This window comes from Odocoileus virginianus, unplaced genomic scaffold (assembly GCF_023699985.2).
Source record: "Odocoileus virginianus isolate 20LAN1187 ecotype Illinois unplaced genomic scaffold, Ovbor_1.2 Unplaced_Scaffold_6, whole genome shotgun sequence".
Lineage (NCBI taxonomy): Eukaryota > Metazoa > Chordata > Mammalia > Artiodactyla > Cervidae > Odocoileus > Odocoileus virginianus.
In genome coordinates, this window is record NW_027224268.1 from 1,207,667 (window position 1) to 1,225,476 (window position 17,810).

Here is a 17,810-nt window from a genome sequence, read left to right on the forward strand (position 1 = left end):
AGAGGATGAGATTGGCTGGATGGCATCACTGACTCGATGGGCATGAGTTTGAGTAAGCTCCGGGAGTTGGTGATGGACAGGGAGGCCTGGCATGCTGCGATTCATGGGGTCGCAAAGAGTCGGACATGACTGAGCGACTGAACTGAACTGAATGATGTACAGAAAATCTCCCTAGTGATGTATAGAAAAGTGTATCTTTCCCTGCATCCACACTAATATTGGATTTAATAATTAATATTTTTTTCAGTTTCAGGGATAAAATACCTCATCTTAATTGTAAACAAAAACAATAGGATCCTTTTGGAGAGAAATTTGCCTGAGCAGATGTCCCTGGGATGTTTTTATAAGGTTCCATTTAGTGCAGCATTTCTGGGGCATATTTTATACTAATAGTAATAAATGTTGAAAGTAATAAAATGTTCCTTTTGGATTTGCATGAATAATTTTCCATTCTCAAAATTAAAATTTTAGTAGGAAATTATAAGCTCTATAATAAGCCAAGTTATTTATAGTTTGTCATAAAGGTGTTTCTAATTAAAGAAAAATCTTAATTTAAATTCTCCTTTATTTGAATAGGTTATTATTTTGGTGGTTGGGACATATTCTTGAGTTTTGATTGCCACCAAGCATCTTAAAGAATGATCATTTCCCTATTGCACATTGCACAGAAAATATTTCTGGAATTTATCTTTACAATTAAGGACATTATCCATTTGGCCAGAAGGTCAGCTTCAAATCATTCCTAATCAGATAGTCAAAAATAAATCTATTTATTATTTGTTGCTTTCTTTCTTGCCTTTAGGATCCTGAGAGAAGCCACTTTGTCCTCATTGCTGGGGAGCCATTAAAAGAACCAGTTGTCCAGCATGGTAAGCCACAAAATGATGGCGATTTTCTTGGTTGGTTTTCATTTCTTTGAAAGCAGAGTACATCTATAGTATCACTGGGAAGAACAGCTGGATTTTTGTCCTCTATGTACAAAGTTGAGGATTTTGTTTCATTTCTCTATTGTCAAAGGAAAATATACACATGGTATTTATTCTATATTCATGCTCTCTTTCTTTTCAAGAAACATTTCTTGAGTATCCATCACGTGTAGGACATGGAGGTTTGAACTTTTGGAGGACCAAAAACAGTATTTTTTATGTTGTGTGAAGAGAATTTCAACTTAAAAGATTTTATGGTCTACTGGGGAGTTGAATATCATTTTTATCTTTACCGAAAATAACAATGATTTCTTTGTTTTTCTTTTTGGCTATACCACATGATTTGTGGGACCTTAGTTCCCAGTGACTGAACCCAGGTCCATGGCAGTGAAAGTGGTGCTGAGTCCTAACCACTAGACCACCAGGGAATTCCCATAACAGTGATTTCAATACTGTCCTTATAGTTTATTGTCTTATTAGTGAAAAATAGGAACCTCTTAGGAATATTTCTTTGGAAGTTTCTAAAATATTTGAATCAATCTTAGTTAATTGGGAAAAAAAAAAAGCAAATATAGGGAATTCCCTGGCATGCCAGTGGTTAGGACTCTGCACTCTCACTGCTGAGGGCCCAGGTTCAATCCCTGGTCAGGGAACTAAGATCCCACAAGCCATGCAGCATGGCCAAAAAAAAAAAAAAAAAACCAACCAAACCAAATAAATAAATAAAGACATAAGAAGATAAACAACAAGGTTTACTGTATAGCACAGGAAACTATATTCAATATTCTATAATAACCATAATGGAAAAGAATGTAAAAAAGAATATGTGTGTGTGTGTATATATGTATAACTGAATCACTTTGCTATACAGCAGAAATTAACACAACATTGTAAATATACTTTAATACAACAAAACAAATAGAGATAACTGTGGTATAGTAGAAATAGGACTGTACTTGGAGGCAGAAAATCCTGAAATAGGTACTCATAATAGTCACTTCAGTTCTTTGTCTTGACTTCTTCAAAATGTTGTTGTTTGATTAAGTGAGGATCATCTAAAAGCACCTAGAATTCAACCTATTATTTAGATAAATGCCACAAAGCATAGTGTACCTCCACTTACCTAAATATTAAATTTAACATGCAATAAAATCCCATTACGCTACCTTGCCTTGGCTAATGATATGTACAGTGGTTTTAGAAAAAAAAAAAGACCCAACTGGTCATAAATTTAAAGAAAACTGATTACTTTTAAAATATTCATTTTTGTTCTATTAGTAATTTAAGAGGCCAGCATTTAATTTTACCCCACCTAGCCCATAGCATTTGACCTGGATTTTGCAGGCTTCTGATTTCCACTCCAAAGGTTCATGGTTCTCATTTTCTTTTATCTTGATTGAACAGCCCTGAAATAGTTTGTTTTTCTGGAAGAAGCCTGCAGACAAATTGAGTAGGATCACCAACTTTATTAATAGCAGCTAGTATTTAGGTGGGAAAACAATGTGTGGGATGGAAATCTTCTAAGTTAAGCAGCGTCCCTTGCATCAGTGATGAAAACCAAGAATTCAGCTACAATAGGTGACAGGCCAAAGGAGTGGGACCACCTGTAGCCACCCTCCATTCGCCTCCCATGAATCCTCTCCGAGGCTTGGAACTTGGGGATACTGGGTGTGCTGGCATGCACAAACTTAGATTAACCAAACAACATAGAGATGACTCCTGAAATCTCAGTTAATGAGAGGCAAAGCATTCTACTTGTTTATTTTCTTTCGTTACCTTTTTCAAACCCAGAAAATTTCCTTTTATCTGGGCCTGTTTGAAGACCGCCACAACCATCTCTTGACTATTTGGGAACCAGTACTAGTTGATGAGGAAAACGGAATCCAGATGTTCCACTTCTTTACATAACAAATACTTGGGTAGCACTATCTGCTAAGAGGTCTGTTGGCCACATAGCTGGCTTCACACTCGAGCTGTGCAGTTCCAGCCCCCAGGTTTCTGCCCCTCCCTGTGCCTGGTTGCCCCTTCTCTGTCCTGTGGCTTCTGTGACGGAAAGTAATTGTTAGTGGTGGAGCTGGGATTTGAACCCTAGTCTCCTAAACCCTTGTCTTGTGTGTCTCCACTATAGGAAGTTTCTCCATAATGAGAAATTAAACTCACACCATTTTTATTAAGGTAGAGGGAGGGAGTTCAAAGACTTAAGTAGAGAAGAGATGAAATGTGTAGGTTAAAGAGGATTGATAGAATTATACATAACTAGCAAATAATTTTCTTGTTCATAACCCTTACATGTGTTAAAAAACATGCCTTCTGGGGGATATAATGTACAACATGGTGACTATAGTTAATAACACTGTACTGCATATTTGAAAGTTGCTAAGAGAGTAGATCTTAAAAGTTCTCATCACAAGAAAAAAATTCTGTAATTATGTGTGCTAAGAGATGATAACTAGACTTATTGTGGTCATTTCCCAGTGTATGCAAATACCAAATAATTATGTTATACTGGAAACTTATATAATGCTGTATGTGAGTTATACCTGAATTTCAGAAAAATAAATTACTTTAGTTATATACTGTTCCCCCCACCAAAAGGGCTTCCCAATTGGCACTGGTGGTAAAGAATCCGTCTAATGCAGGAGATGTAAGAGATGCGGATTTGATCCCTGAGTTGGGAAGATCCCCTGGAGGAGGGCATGGCAACCCACTCCAGTATTCTTGCCTGGAGAATTCCATGGACAGAGGAGCCTGGTGGGCTACAGTCCATAGGGCACAAAGAGTTGGACACGATTGAAGCAACTTAGCATGCACACATTCCCTGCCACCACCCCCCAAAAAAAGAAAAACAAAAACATGCACTTTCTAGTTTCAGTTTTCTTCTTCAGGATTTGAGATGAGCTTCCTTACCTTGGCTTTGGAGGGCTCATGCTTCCAGTGATTACCTTGTTTCTCAAAGTGTGGTCCTTGAACCAGCAGCATTAGGATCACTGGAGAGATAGAAATGCAGAGTATCAGACCTCACTCCAGACCTTCTGGTTCAGAATCTGCATTTTAATAAGATTCCCAGGTGATTCACGTGCACATTATGATTTGAGAAGCACAGCAGAATACCCCCAGAGAAGTGTCCAAATGGAAGCCCAGAAGTGTGCTGTTTGTACAGAAAAGGAATTGGGGGAGGAGAGAGGTGCTTCACAAGTCCCATCTCTAGCAAAATTGTGATGTGCAGAAAGTCACTCCTTGGCCCAGTACCTGCTCTCATTTTCTGAGTTCCATTTCCCTTTCTTTTCTGTGTCCTTTGAAAAGTTGACTTTTCCAGGATGCCCTCTAGAATTTATTATTTATTTTGCATATTTCCTACCTAGTATAGTCCACATCTCCAGATGAAATTTCTCTCGTGAGCCCCAAAACCCTGTTTCCAACAATGTACTGAGCACCTCTGCCCGGAAGCTGTCTGATTGTCTCCAGTGCCTTCATGTCAGAATATCCAGAACTGAGCTCCTTGCTCCCACAGCTTCCTGTGTCTCGTGTCTCAGATATCCTTAAACAATTCCACCATCAACTCAGCCTCCCAGGCCAGACATCTTCTCTACCCTGATGCCAAAGGTGTCTTCTCCAAACTGCACATCAGATCACAGTGCTGTCTACTTAACTCTTCAGTGATTCCTGATCACCTGCGGAATTAGGTCCAAACGTCTTCCGAGAGGTCAAGTTCAAAACCCAGAGTGGTCTGGCCTGTTCCTCCCTATCAGATCCCGTCTCCCTGTTTCCCCCTTCGAGCCTTCCTTCCAGCGCTGTGCCCCACTGTCACTGCCTGCCGCATGCTAGTCCTGAAAACGTCTGTCCTCCATGTCTGCCTGTTTGGACATCACCATGTTTATGAAATCTGTCCTGGGCTGCTCCTCCTCCCCTTTCTGTGCTAATTCTTTGAATTTTCCCTGCTTTTGTCATTCTGTTTGTCACACTGTTTTGTAATAATTTGTTTTCGTCTTTGTCTGTGTGACAGACTTGAGATCCTTGAGGGGAGAGCGTCTGTCGTTCAGCTTTGTCTCTAGCTCCCAGTGCCATGTTCATTATTCAATACGTGCGCAATAAATACTGGATAGATGAGTCATTAAATGAATGAATTTAGATGCCTGCTACCTGTTTTCCCTTTCTCTTGCCATCCTGTACCTTGCAGTCTCTCAAAAGGCCTCAATATCATCAAGGCATGTGATATTGGAATCTTCCTTCTCAAGTGCTAAACCAAAGTGAATGCCAAATCTGTGCTGATATGCTAACAGTAATTAATAAGTTTGACTGTGTTATTCCAAGTATTAAGTTATGTTTTAATCTGGGTCTCTCAGAGAAAAACCTCTTAGATGAAGCACTTTGTAAAAGGCTCCTGATGGAACATCTGCAGGCTAGGGCAAGAGATATACTGAATGGACAAATCTGTCAACTGCTTTCAAGACACTGCCAGTGCCATATAAGAGCTGGCCCTGTTTATCCAACAGACGTTGGAGGTGATACAGTCTAAGACAATACCCTTTTGCTCCTACAGTATGTGAAGAGAGGGAAAGAGACATTTTGCCTCTTGGTTAATGAGAAGAGGACTTCTACACCTTTAGCAAAAGCCAAGTTCAAACCTAGGAATTAGACAAACTGTGACCCATGGGCCAAATCTGTCTACTACATGTTTTTGTAAATAAATTTTGTTGGAATATTATCTATGACTGCTTTTGTGCTTCAACAGAAGAGTTGAGTGGTTAAGACAGACACAGTTTGACCCACAAAATCTAAAATATATACTATCTGGCCTAAGTGTACTGACCCCTGGAGACTCCAAAATGTGATGTCTTCTTGACTTGAAAATTTTGTAATTTAGTGTCTGTCAGATGCTACTAATTTTAAGAAATGACTTGGACCCCTCACATAAGGACACAGCCTCATATACTGTGCAGATACCAACACTGTGATGAGATTTGCCAATTTTTAAAAATCAGTTCAGTTCTTGATATCAGTCAATTCAATTCTATACAACTGACAACAACAATAAATCTTAAAAGTTCTCTTCACAAGAAAACAAATTCTGTAACTATGGATGTTGACAGATGTTAAGTAACCTAATGTAGCAATCATTTCCCAATATATACAAATATCAAATCATTATACTGCACACCTGAAACTAATGTGTGTCCATTATACTTAGATAAAAAAGATAAAGAGGATAAAGAGAAGTAACAACTACAAAAAAAGTTACAATAGAACCAAACCTGAGAATGTTTCAAATAAAAATATTGTCATTGCTAGTAATTGGCCTCCAACTAATAAAAATAAATGGAAGAAAGAAAAAAAAATATTGTCATTGCTGATGACAGCTTGGAGTGGATGAGTGAGATATAATTGCATTTTTTAATCTGAAGTTTGTTCTTTATAATCATAAACAATCCTAGTCAAGAAACTTGTACTACAGTCCTTAGGGATCGGGTGCTGTGAAAATAACCTTGTTCAGATATGCCTGAGTTTGTTTCAAATTAAGAAGTACAGAAATACGTATGTACCATTTTCACAATAGAAAAAAATGTTCTCATCACCTGGGACTTTCTGAACATCTCTTTTCTGCTCTAGGTCCATTTGTGATGAACACAGATGAAGAGATTTCTCAGGCCATTCTTGATTTCAGAAATGCGAGAAATGGCTTTGAAAGAGCCAAAACCTGGAAATCAAAGATCGGAAACTAGTGACAAGCGTAAGGGCAGCTCTGACTGCCTTCTAGAATGTTGCTCTTTGTAACATCCACCCATTCAGTGTGTGCAGTTTCCAAGGCTGACATCGCCAGTGTTTGTAAAGAATTCCACACTCAAGTGATAACATGTTTTTTTTGTTTGTTTGTTTAAATATAGCACTGTGTGTAAGATATTTCCTGGCCCAAGCAAATAAACCTAATTGTTGCTTCTCTAAAAATCAGTGGTCTTCATTTCAACCTAAATTACTAAGCTTCTGTTAAAAAATTTTTTGTATATGTTTACCTTTCCACAGATGTGTGCCTATTTTGTCATCTTTGTGCCTGTGTGGTTTTTTAAAGCATATTTGATTACTTTCTGTGTGTCTCACTGATATAGGTGTGTGAGCATCTAAGGTCTCTTTCTGAGTAATGCAGTTTCCATGCCTATGTGCTAGGGTTGGTTTCATGTTACAGGTTATCTGCATTAAAGTAACAGCAGTTCTGAGCGCTTCAGTCAGTTTTCAAAACTGCCCTGCTATTGGTAGGGACACGACAGGATTACGGCCAAGACTTCCCTGCTTTTTCTGCCAAAATCTGTGTCAGATTTAAGACACATGCTCCTGCAAGCTTCCATGAGGGTTGTGAAAAAAGTTTGAATCCACAATTGGGTCCCAGCCTTCTGTAGCTGCAAACATTGGTGGCCGCACCACCTCCTTATAAAACAACTTGAACCTGGGCATAGAGTGGAAAGATTTTTTTATTTTTTTAATTTGCTGGACATGAAATGGATTTAGAGTGCTTTCTCATTTCAAGTAGAAGACATGTCCACTTCCTGATTATTTTTGGAGCATGAGAACATTTACAATTTTTTTCATCTCTCTCCCCCTTCCATAAGATTGCACAGAAACGCACCTTGACTAATTGATTTTGATCACAACTGATTACTTGTTTTTCCCTGTGAACTCTTGGGGTTTCGAACTTTCCTTCTGGAGAATGCCTTTTGAACCAGTTTGCTCTAGCTGCCTGATGTCAACTGCTTGGTAATCAGTGGATACTGAATACAGAATATCCAGAATGTACAGACAGTGGGCAGTGGTGAATATTTTCATGATGTCTTCTCTGCAGTTCGTGCAGGGCTCCAGTTATGAACGTGGACCAGTGAAGGTAGGTGAGCTCAATTTTTCATGTGATGCAGATGTTTAAGTTGGCTTATACAGAGGATTCTTTCTTTGCCCCCACTATTTTTGAGATAATAGCAAAATGCAGAACACTACTAATAGTGGGTAGGATATGTCCTGTACTTGTTAATGAGTATTCTGTTTCTTAAGCTTACTCAGATTCTTGCCATGAGTTTTTTTTAAATGCTTAGGGTAGGAGGCTTTTGGAGATGTAATAGGACATGAATGGGCATTTTGGAATCTTTTCAGATAGGAAAGTTTTCCCTCAACTGCATGTGCAGATGGCACAGTAATTTTTTATTGGAGTATAGTTATTTACAATGTTGTATTAATTTCTACTGTACCACAGTGATTTTTCTAAGGACGCATTGATTTGTTTTTATGACACAGATAACTTTGTGAGCTGTTTATTTTCAGATCATCTGTGAACAGCAAACATTCCTTTTTTTAGTTAGTTAAGTTAGTTAATTTCTTCTGTAATTCAAAAAATGCCATGGGTTTCTGCAGACATTTTCTCTCTGGTTTTCCAAGTTACCCTTTCTACCATATATAAGAATCTTTTTGTGGAAGTCGTTTTGGTCCTTTGCTTTTTGAAATGTGTGTAAAACTCAGTCATAATCAAATATTGGATTCTATCAGCAAGCATCAAATAGAACCCAATGAATTGAGAGTAATACAAAAAAATTAACTGGGATGTGACTGACTGAGCATGATTTCACCCAGTTTTATGCATTTCACAGTTTATATTGTTGTTCTCAGCTTTTGATTTTGAAAATGGTTACGATATAATTGATTTGACCAAAGTGGTGCTAAATCATTATTGATTTAAGAATCTCTGGCCGTGAACAATCAACATGGACTTGAGTTTTTGTAGCTGTTGTTAGGACATGCATTTTCAGTAAGGGTGATACCGCCCCCAACAGGGGAAAATTGTCCTTGGGGGTGAAAACGTCTTACTCTTACGTATAAAGCACAGATGTAAGAGATACACTGTATTTCTGGGAAGATTGACCTCTGTGTTAGAGGTAGAGAGCCACCTTGCCCAGCAACAACTTTCCAAATTCCAAACGGACACGAGAGGGATCACAGTTGTTCAGCTCCACTTCAGTGCCACCAGCCTGGAGTTGGGATCTCAGTGGCAGATTGCAGGTAAACTGGAATCCCATTTTGAGCCTCAGGGACAGGAGATAAAATGAGACTTGTTTGAAACAAGTAAGGCTTTTCAGGCTGTTCAGCTGTTTTTAAGTCCACAAAACTCAGGAGTCCTTTAGGTGTGTTTGGTTTATGGAGGTTCCTACCCACCTCCCAGTCCCACATGGGGTTTTAAAATATTTTCATTTTACTTTGAAGCTTCAGTTGCCTCAGTATAGAGACAGAATAGCTGGAAAGAAGTCGTATTCTTTAGGTTGTTCAGCTCTTTTAAACAGCAAAGACACAAAGAATTCTTCAGTTGTCCTGGGCACAGTGAGGTTTTACATGTTTCAGGGACTTCCCTGGTGGTCCAGTGGTTAGGACTCAGTGCTTTCACTGCCAAGGGCCCAAGTTCAATCCCTGGTCAGGGAACTAAGATCCCACAAGCCATGTGGCATGGCCAAAAAAAGTTTCAGATTTACTGCCGGCAGTTTTATTAATTGTATTAAACAGTTGGTTTAATAGGGCACTGGAGGAAAGCAGTTGAATTTGAATGTGACAGAAAATACGTCTTTACACAGGGAACATGCAGTGTTATATGCTTAGTGATACCATTAGCAATGTTTTTTTCATATATATCTAGATTGCCTTCAAAAAGAGAAGCTCTGTATAGTGAGCTTAGATCCACCCAACACCTAGCTCAATTAAATCTTTCTGATATGAAGAAAAGACATGCATACAATTACACAGAAGTTTGGGCACAGATGTGAGTGGGTGGTGAAGGCTCAGGAGGTACATTGTACTGGTTATTATACTTTTTCTCTTTCCCCATAATTTTCTCTTAAGAGAAAAATCCAAGAACAAATATGTTTCTTAATGTTCTTGTTTAAATCAAAATTTACCATGAAAGCATATTCAGGGTGGTAATGGTTTGGACACTGGAATATGAATGTATTTTGTGCTTGTTGAGATAAAGCTATTTCATTTATTATAAGATGTGTCCAGGTCCTCCTTGGTGGCCGGTCCATGAGTGTGATCTCTAACCTTCCTCTCTTCTGACTACCTCTTTTTCTGAAAGGTTGCCCTTCACCCAGTCTTCACTTTCTAGCCTGAACATTCTGCTGTTTTTTCAGCTTAGACTAGCAGTGCCTGTAGTACAGTTACACGAGTCTGTGAATATTCTTTATCGTGCAGTAACTGTGCAAACGGCTGCCAGTACCCCCAACAGTTGTGCTCACTGCCATTTGAGTATGAGGCTTCCTGATGTCATCAGTCTTGCCACTTGGACTTAGCTGTTTGGGGTCAGCAGTGCCTGGAATTTGTGAACTGAGAAAAATCTGTTGGAAAGTCTCAACTCAAATTACTCTTTAGCTGATAAGGTTTTCAATCTGAGCAGAATATGTTTTCTTCTACAAATAAGATTAACCCAATCCCTCTTTCTGACTCACTAGTATAATCAGAGTAACCATCTAGGTACGGGATTTATTTCTATGTCTGTTTTCTCCAGCTTTTATATATGTTGGGGTAGTCATATACAGTTGCATAGGGTGTGCAGTGCACAGCTCTAGGACCCTCTATCCCCCTGGTCTCATATCTGTATATGATAACCTTGGGTACAGTAGTGTACACTCTCTGGGCTTTTGATTAACAATATCTGCACCCTCATTGTCCTGTCATTTGCATCAATCTTCTGGCCAGTACTATTTCTAGTATATTTGATAAGCATTTCTTGTCACCAGGAATCTTGGCACCCCCTTAGGGGAAGCCATCTGCCATAAATCTTTTCAAAGCCACTGAGGCAGACATACCAATAGAAGTGACGAAGGGGTCATTCCGGGTCCTGGTAGGTTTGGCTAGCTCTTTTCTGACAAAATTGGTCTCCTTCTCCCCTATGCTACCTTCCAGCCCCCTCTTTCATAACCTCACTGGCAGGAGAACATTGTTGAGTGGTGGAGTCACGCAGACTCTGCCTAAGACTGGAACAAGTCCAAGATCCGCAGGAATGTAGGACACCGCTAACTTCCATGAGAAGCCACATGGCTCGCAAATCGATAACCTTGTGTCACTTGTCTTCCCCTGAAATTATCTCTAGAGGTAACTGAATAACAAAGACCGAGGTGCACCTTCCATATTTAACTCCAGGAAGCAGACTGGCCCTCACTGCCCTCCGTAGATCATACACAAGGAAGTCCTTTCACTTTGCTGCTGGTCAGATGGCCCGGTGAGCTCATGTCCGGTTTCCTCTCAGGCATAGTCCTTGGCACAAAGGACATTTGAAATGTTTTCCATTAATTTCTTCTTCATTTATGACCATATAGGTAAATGTATTGAATTACATGCTTCTGTACACAGAGGTCTTCTCTCCTAGTCAGTCACTTTTAACTGGTGGTGAAACCTTTATATCACTTGAGCCTGTTATTGCTATTCATGATACAGCAGAACCCCCTGTATCTTACAGCATGAATATAGTACTTCCATGTATGACTTATTTTTTATTTTAAAAAATCTGATTTGGACTTGTGGATTAACATTTATTATAGACCCTTAAAAGCTCTAGAAAAAATCACATGAAAGCTATATGTTGAGCAAATTTGATTAAGGAACTGCTCTAGGGACAAGCTTATAAAGACAGTTTGTGGAATGAAAATGTAGTATTTGGACACGTGTGTGCTTCCTTGTAGAGTGTGACGTAGGGTGCTCTGGAACTCCCAGGCACATTTATTGTAACCACAGTGGCCTAGAAGTACTTGAGAAAGAGGGACACAAGTGACAGTGACATTGTTTCCAGGCACATTTCTAAGCTCAGCTCTTTCCCACCACTTGAGATTAGCAGAGATGGTGGGAAACTATCCACAGTGGGGAATGTGATTGAGATGAGGTGAGATGAGACATTTGTTCTTCGGTTGCTTTTATGGTGATGAGTCCTTTTTCTCTCTCCCTTACCACTATTTCTAATAGTCTCTACCAAGATACTAAGATGTTATAAAGCAAAGATACTCTGAGGGCCCCCTGCATCATGAACGTCTTGACAGGTGGTGATGTTCTTTTCCCAAAGGCTCTCCCTTGCCTCTCCTTAGAACTTCCCAATATTTGACATTTCATTTGTTTATTTATTGAGCATCTACTATGTTGAATGCAGCAGGAATTAAGGCAGTGTTTCAGCTCTCATGGAACTCATATTCCAAGTGTGGCAAGTGGAGGCAGGCAATATGCAAACCTGGAACATGTCAGGGGTGGAGTGCTATGAAGAAAATCAAGAAGGGGACAGACACAGAGGGATGGGTCGGGGGAGACTTCTCTGATTTCTTTTCATTTGTGTAGACCTCTGGAGGAAGTGAGAGGGCAGTGGTTGTGGTGAGGGCAGGGCGTGGTTTAGGTATTAGCCAGGGGCCAGTGTGGCTGGAGGAGGGAGAGTGGAGGCCAGAACTGCAGCTTATGAGGTTGAAGAAATAGCCTGGGCATATCACAGAGAAAGGATGAGATGGTTGAATGGCATCACCGACTCAAATGGACATGAGTTTGAACAAGCTCCGGGAGATGGGAAGGGAAGCCTGGCATGCTGCATCCATGGGGTCGCGAAGAATCAGACATGACTTAGTGACTGGACAACAACAATCACCTAGAGTGTGGCTGTGTTCCAGTAAAACTTCATGGACACTGAAATTTGAATTGTGTATCATTTCCATGCATCACGAAATACTCTTCTCATTTGTTGCAATCATTTAAAATTATAGGAAGGAATTCTTAGCTCACAGACCATACAAAAAGAGACTGCAGGCTGGATTTGGCCCACAGGTCATAGTTGGCAAAACCTGATCTGTGTCTATTTTATCTTCTTCATAGACTGTATCAGGACCTGACATTTTTTATTTGCTTGTGTATAGGGTAGGACACATCACTTCTGGTCACAACCTCTTTGACCCCCTGCCCCATCCAACCACCAGGGGCCAGAAAGTGCAAGCCTTCCCTGTGCTCAGAAGGTAGAAAGCTGGAACTCTTTGGTGATTAGTATTAATGACTAACCCACACAACTCTGGTCGGTTCTAAGTGTTTCTGAACATACCACCAAGGTGGGAGGTGACTGTGGTTGGACACTGGGGTAGAATCATGGAAGGAAGGAAGGCACTTGGGCTTCTTTATGCTGCGCAGGAGGCTCCTTTTTCCTGGAAAAGGAAAGCTGTACATTCAGTTCAGTGAACATTTGTGGAATGTCCACCATGTGCCAGGCACATGACTGGAAATGACATTTTTATAAAATAAAGATGTCTCAGTTATTTGCATGTCTTACTAGCAGCCAAGGAGCTCAACTTGGCCTGTGAGAAGGATAATTTTAGTGCCTGAAACCTTAGGTAATAATGAAAATTTTTAATGAGTCTCTTTCTGTCATTCATTGTCATCTAAATAATTATACCACTCCTATCTTTGAGAAAAATATTGCTTTCCTAAAATCTAGGTTTGCCTGAAGTTATTTCTGGGGAAAGAAAATGACATATCGATTATTGCAATGGCAGAGATTTTGTTATTTATGGTTCCATTCTGGAGGGAGTTGGCAAGAGTGTGATTTTGATTGAAGGAATTCCCTGAGTTCATCTATATAAGAGACCCTCTGAAAAGAACTGTTCATAACTTGCTTTATAACTGTCTTGTCACAGCAAGACTAGAGATCACTGGACATATCAGACAATGCAGAGGCTGTAGGTGAGGAAGAGGAAAGCCGTGGATGCTAACATGGGACCACTGCATCTTTAGGAGAAAGATGAAAATTAAGCATCCTGGGCTGACTGCCAGTGGCATGGCAAAGGGCTGCCTAATAAAAAGGAGGCTGAGGTTTGGCCTAAAGATCCTCTGACCACCCAGCGGATTATGTTTTACTTAGGCTAATATATGGCTGTAGGAGTCACTATAATGCAATGTGACAATATAGTCCAAATTTCAATGGTTCAAAACATTGATAACCAGCATTACTGTGGCTGAGATGGGAGTCAGGATCAAGGCTGAAACCAAAGGTTGAGTATGGGTCTGCCCCACATAACTCTTATCTGCCTGGATCAGTGGGCCAGAAGGGACACATACTCGCAGTGACAGCAGAAATGTAGGAGAGCAGTGTAGTCACAAATACATTTCAACACTTGAAGCAGGTCACGTGGCCCAACGTCAGTGGGGCTGAGAAACAGACTCTTCTCTTGGGGGAGGCACGTGGAGGCAGTGAAATTGTTTCTAACAATAACCTAATTACCATAAAGACTTTGCCTTGTTTCCTTAGATGTTGGGCCCTTCATCTTTGAGATCAGTGATAAAGAGACTGTAACAGATCTTAGGGATATATTCTCCTGGGGTTATTCAGAGCATCCTTTTAGAGTTTTGCCACTCAAGCCCATCCCACACTAATTTCCCCCAACATGTCCTAAGCATAGATGCATCCAGTCAGAGCAGAGATATTAGAATGGAGCATGGATTTAAAACATGTAAAGGGAAGCATACGCCCCTCCCTGTATGCTAGACAATCTGGCTGGGAAGAAACCATCCTGCAATACTCGTCAAATTAGAGGATGTGGAGGTCCCAGACACCGTAGCCATCTAGCATCCCCTTAAAATACCCAGATAGCTATGCAAACACACTTGCACAAATGTATACATACACACATTTACAATTTCTGTGAGTCTGTAGTTCCTTTCCTTAGTCTAAGTTTAATTAAACACCCTGGTTTCTCACATTTATACATTTAAATGTAGAACTGCATGAGTCAAAGAACCACCAGTAGCGTGAGGCCCCACTAAAGGGCCAGGTTTCTAGATTTCAGAGCAGCAGGACCAGGCCTTCAGCTGGCTCCATCTAAGTCATCATGAGCAAGCGTGCATTCTCCTCCCTGCCCTCAGTTGGCATGGCCCACACTATTAGGTGTCATCTGTAATGGGGAAGGCTGGATTCTAATGACAAAGCACAAAGGTTTAAGAAGTGGGTGGTTTTTCCTTCACTCACCTGTAAAGACCTATGTAAGCCTGGGCAGATACTTGAAAATTGGCATTTCATCTGAAAATACCTCCCAGAAATATTACAAAAAAGATATTTACCCTGCAAAAGCTTTTCTCTTTTAAATTTTTATTTACTATGGTTGGAGTGGCCCTATCTTGCTCTTTTCAAACTCAACTCAAGTTGCTCAGGGAAATCAAGGCCCATGAAACACCTCTGAACCCCAACACAGGACCAGATGCCCCACCCCTGAGAAAGGAAGGAAAGGCAGTGAATGTTACCGAGTGCCTCCTCTGTATCTGACCCTTTCCTACTTATGACCCTTGGTAATCTCCACATCAGCTTTATGAGGAGTTTTGCATTCTGAAATGAGGAAACCATGACTTAAGAAATTAAATAATTCACCCTCAGTCAAATAGCTAAAAAGGAGCAGTGCCTGGATTCAAACCCAGCTTACTTTATATTTGTAAAGTTACTCTATGGCAAAGATTATCGTTTTTCCCATTTGATGTGCTGTTCTGTGAATTTTAACACACAGATTTCTGTGACCACCACCATAATCAAGATACAGAAAACATTCCTTTATGCTACTCTTCAGTCTATGCCCCAATCAGCAATGCTGTAGAAGCTGAATTCAAATGGTTTTGTGAAGACCTACAAGACCTTCTAGACTAACTAACACCAAAAAAGATGTCCTTTTCATCATAGGGGACTGGAATACAAAAGTAGGAAGTCAAGAGATACCTGGAGTAACAGGCAAGTTTGGCCTTGGAGTACAAAATGAAGCAGGGCAAAGGCTAACAGAGTTTTGCCAAGAGAATGCACTGGTCATAGCAAACACCCTCTTCCAACAACACAAGAGATGACTCTACACATGGACATCACCAGATGGTCAATACTGAAATCAGATTGATTATATTCTTTGCAGCCAAAGATGGAGAAGCTCTATACAGTCAGCAAAAACAAGACTGGGAGCTGACTGTGGCTCAGATCATCAGCTCCTTATTGCAAAATTCAGGCTTAAACTGAAGAAAGTAGGGAAAACCACTAGGCCATTCAGGTATGACCTAAATCAAATCCCTTATGATTATACAGTGGAGGTGATGAAGTAGATTCAAGGGATTAGATCTGGTAGACAGAGTGCCTGAAGAACTATGAATGGAAGTTCATAACATTGTACAGGAGGCAGTGACCAAAACCATCCCAAAGAAAAAGAAATGCAAAAGGCAAAGTGGTTGTCTGAGGAGACTTTACAAATAGCTGAGGAAAGAAGAGAAGCAAAAGGCAAGGGAGAAAGGGAAAGATATACCCAACTGAATGCAGAGTTCCAGAGAATAGCAAGGAGAGATAAGAAAGCCTTCTTAAGTGAACAATGCAAAGAAATAGAGGAAAACAATAGAATGGGAAAGACTAGAGATCTCTTCAAGAAAATTAGAGATACCAAGGGAACATTTCATGCAAAGATGGGCACAGTAAAGGACAGAAATGGCAAGGATCTAACAGAAGCAGAAGAGATTAAGAAGAGGTGGCAAGAATACACAGAAGAACTATACAAAAAAGGTCTTAATGACCTGGATAACCATGATGGTGTGGTCACTCACCTAGAGCCCAGACATCCTGGAGTGTGAAATCAAGTGGGTCTTAGGAAGCATTACTACAAACAAAGCTAGTGGAGGTGACAGAATTCCAGTTGAGCTATTTCAAATCCTAAAAGATGATGCTGTTAAAATGCTGCACTCAATATGCCAGCAAATTTGGAAAAGTCAGCAGTGGCCACAGGACTGGAAAAAGTCACATTTCATTCCAATCCCAGAGAAAGACAATACCAAATAATGTTCAAACTACTGCATAATTGCATTCATCTTACATGCTAGCAAAGTAAAATTCACAATTCCCCAAGCTAGGCTTCAACAGTATGTGAACTGAGAACTTCCAGATGTTCAAGCTGGGTTTAGAAAAGGCAAAGGAACCAGAGATCAAATTGCCAACATCTGTTGGATCATAGAAAAAGCAAAGGAATTCCAGAAAAGCATCTACTTCTGCTTTATTGACTACACTAAAGCCTTTGACTGTGTGGATCACAACAAACTGTGGAAAATTCTTAAAGAGATGGGAATACCAGACCACCTTACCTGCCTCCTAAGAAACCTGTATGCAGGTCAAGAAGCAACAGTTAGAACTGGACATGGAACAATGGACTGGTTCAAAATTGGGAAAGGAGTATGTCAAGGCTGTATATTGTCACCCTGCTTATTTAACTTATATGCAGAGTATATCATGCAAAATGCCAGGCTGGATGAATCACAAGCTGGAATCAAGATTGCTGGGAGAAATAACAACTTCAGATATGCAGATGATACCACTCTAATGAGCAGAAAGAGAAGAGGAACTAAAGAGCCTCTTGATGAAGGTGAAAGAGGAGAGTGAAAAAGCTGCCTTAAAACTCAACATTCAAAAAACTAAGATCATGGCATCCAGTCCCATCACTTCATGGCAAATAGAGGGGGAAAAGTGGAAACAGTGACAGATTTTATTTTCTTGGGCTCCAAAATCACTGCAGATGGTGACTGCAGCCACGAAATTAAAAGATGCTTGCTCCTTGGAAGGAAAGCTGATGACAAACCTAGACAGCATATTAAAAAGCAGAAACATCACTTTGCCTACAGAGGTCTGTATTGTCAAAGTTATTGATTTTTCCAGTAGTCACGTATGGATGTGAGAGTTGGATCATAAAGAAGGCTGAGCACCAAAGAATTGATGCTTTTGAACTGTGGTGTTGGAGAAGACTCTTGAGAGTCCCTTGGACTGCAAGGAGATCAAACCAGTCAATCCTAAAGGAAATCAACCCTGAATATTCATTGGAAGGACTGATGCTAAAGCTGAAGCTCCAGTACTTTGGC

At 40.2% G+C, this 17,810-nt stretch overlaps 2 protein-coding genes across 4 annotated transcripts in view; both read left to right on the forward strand.

Moving 5' to 3' along the window:
- Positions 1-6,869, forward strand: part of PIR (pirin) — a 95,360-nt gene extending 88,491 nt beyond the window's left edge. For all 3 annotated transcript variants that reach the window (XM_020912570.2, XM_020912629.2, XM_020912482.2), the window contains 2 exons: positions 803-869; positions 6,534-6,869. In XM_020912570.2, coding sequence (XP_020768229.1) covers positions 803-869; positions 6,534-6,646 — 180 coding nt within the window. In that variant the 3' untranslated portion in view covers positions 6,647-6,869. The remainder of the gene's footprint in view (positions 1-802; positions 870-6,533) is intronic.
- Positions 6,870-7,226: 357 nt separating this feature from the next.
- The window catches only part of VEGFD (vascular endothelial growth factor D), a 41,208-nt gene continuing 30,624 nt past the window's right edge, over positions 7,227-17,810 (forward strand). The window contains exon 1 of the mRNA XM_020913406.2: positions 7,227-7,794. Within this exon, the coding sequence (XP_020769065.2) occupies positions 7,705-7,794 (90 nt within the window). The 5' untranslated portion in view covers positions 7,227-7,704. The remainder of the gene's footprint in view (positions 7,795-17,810) is intronic.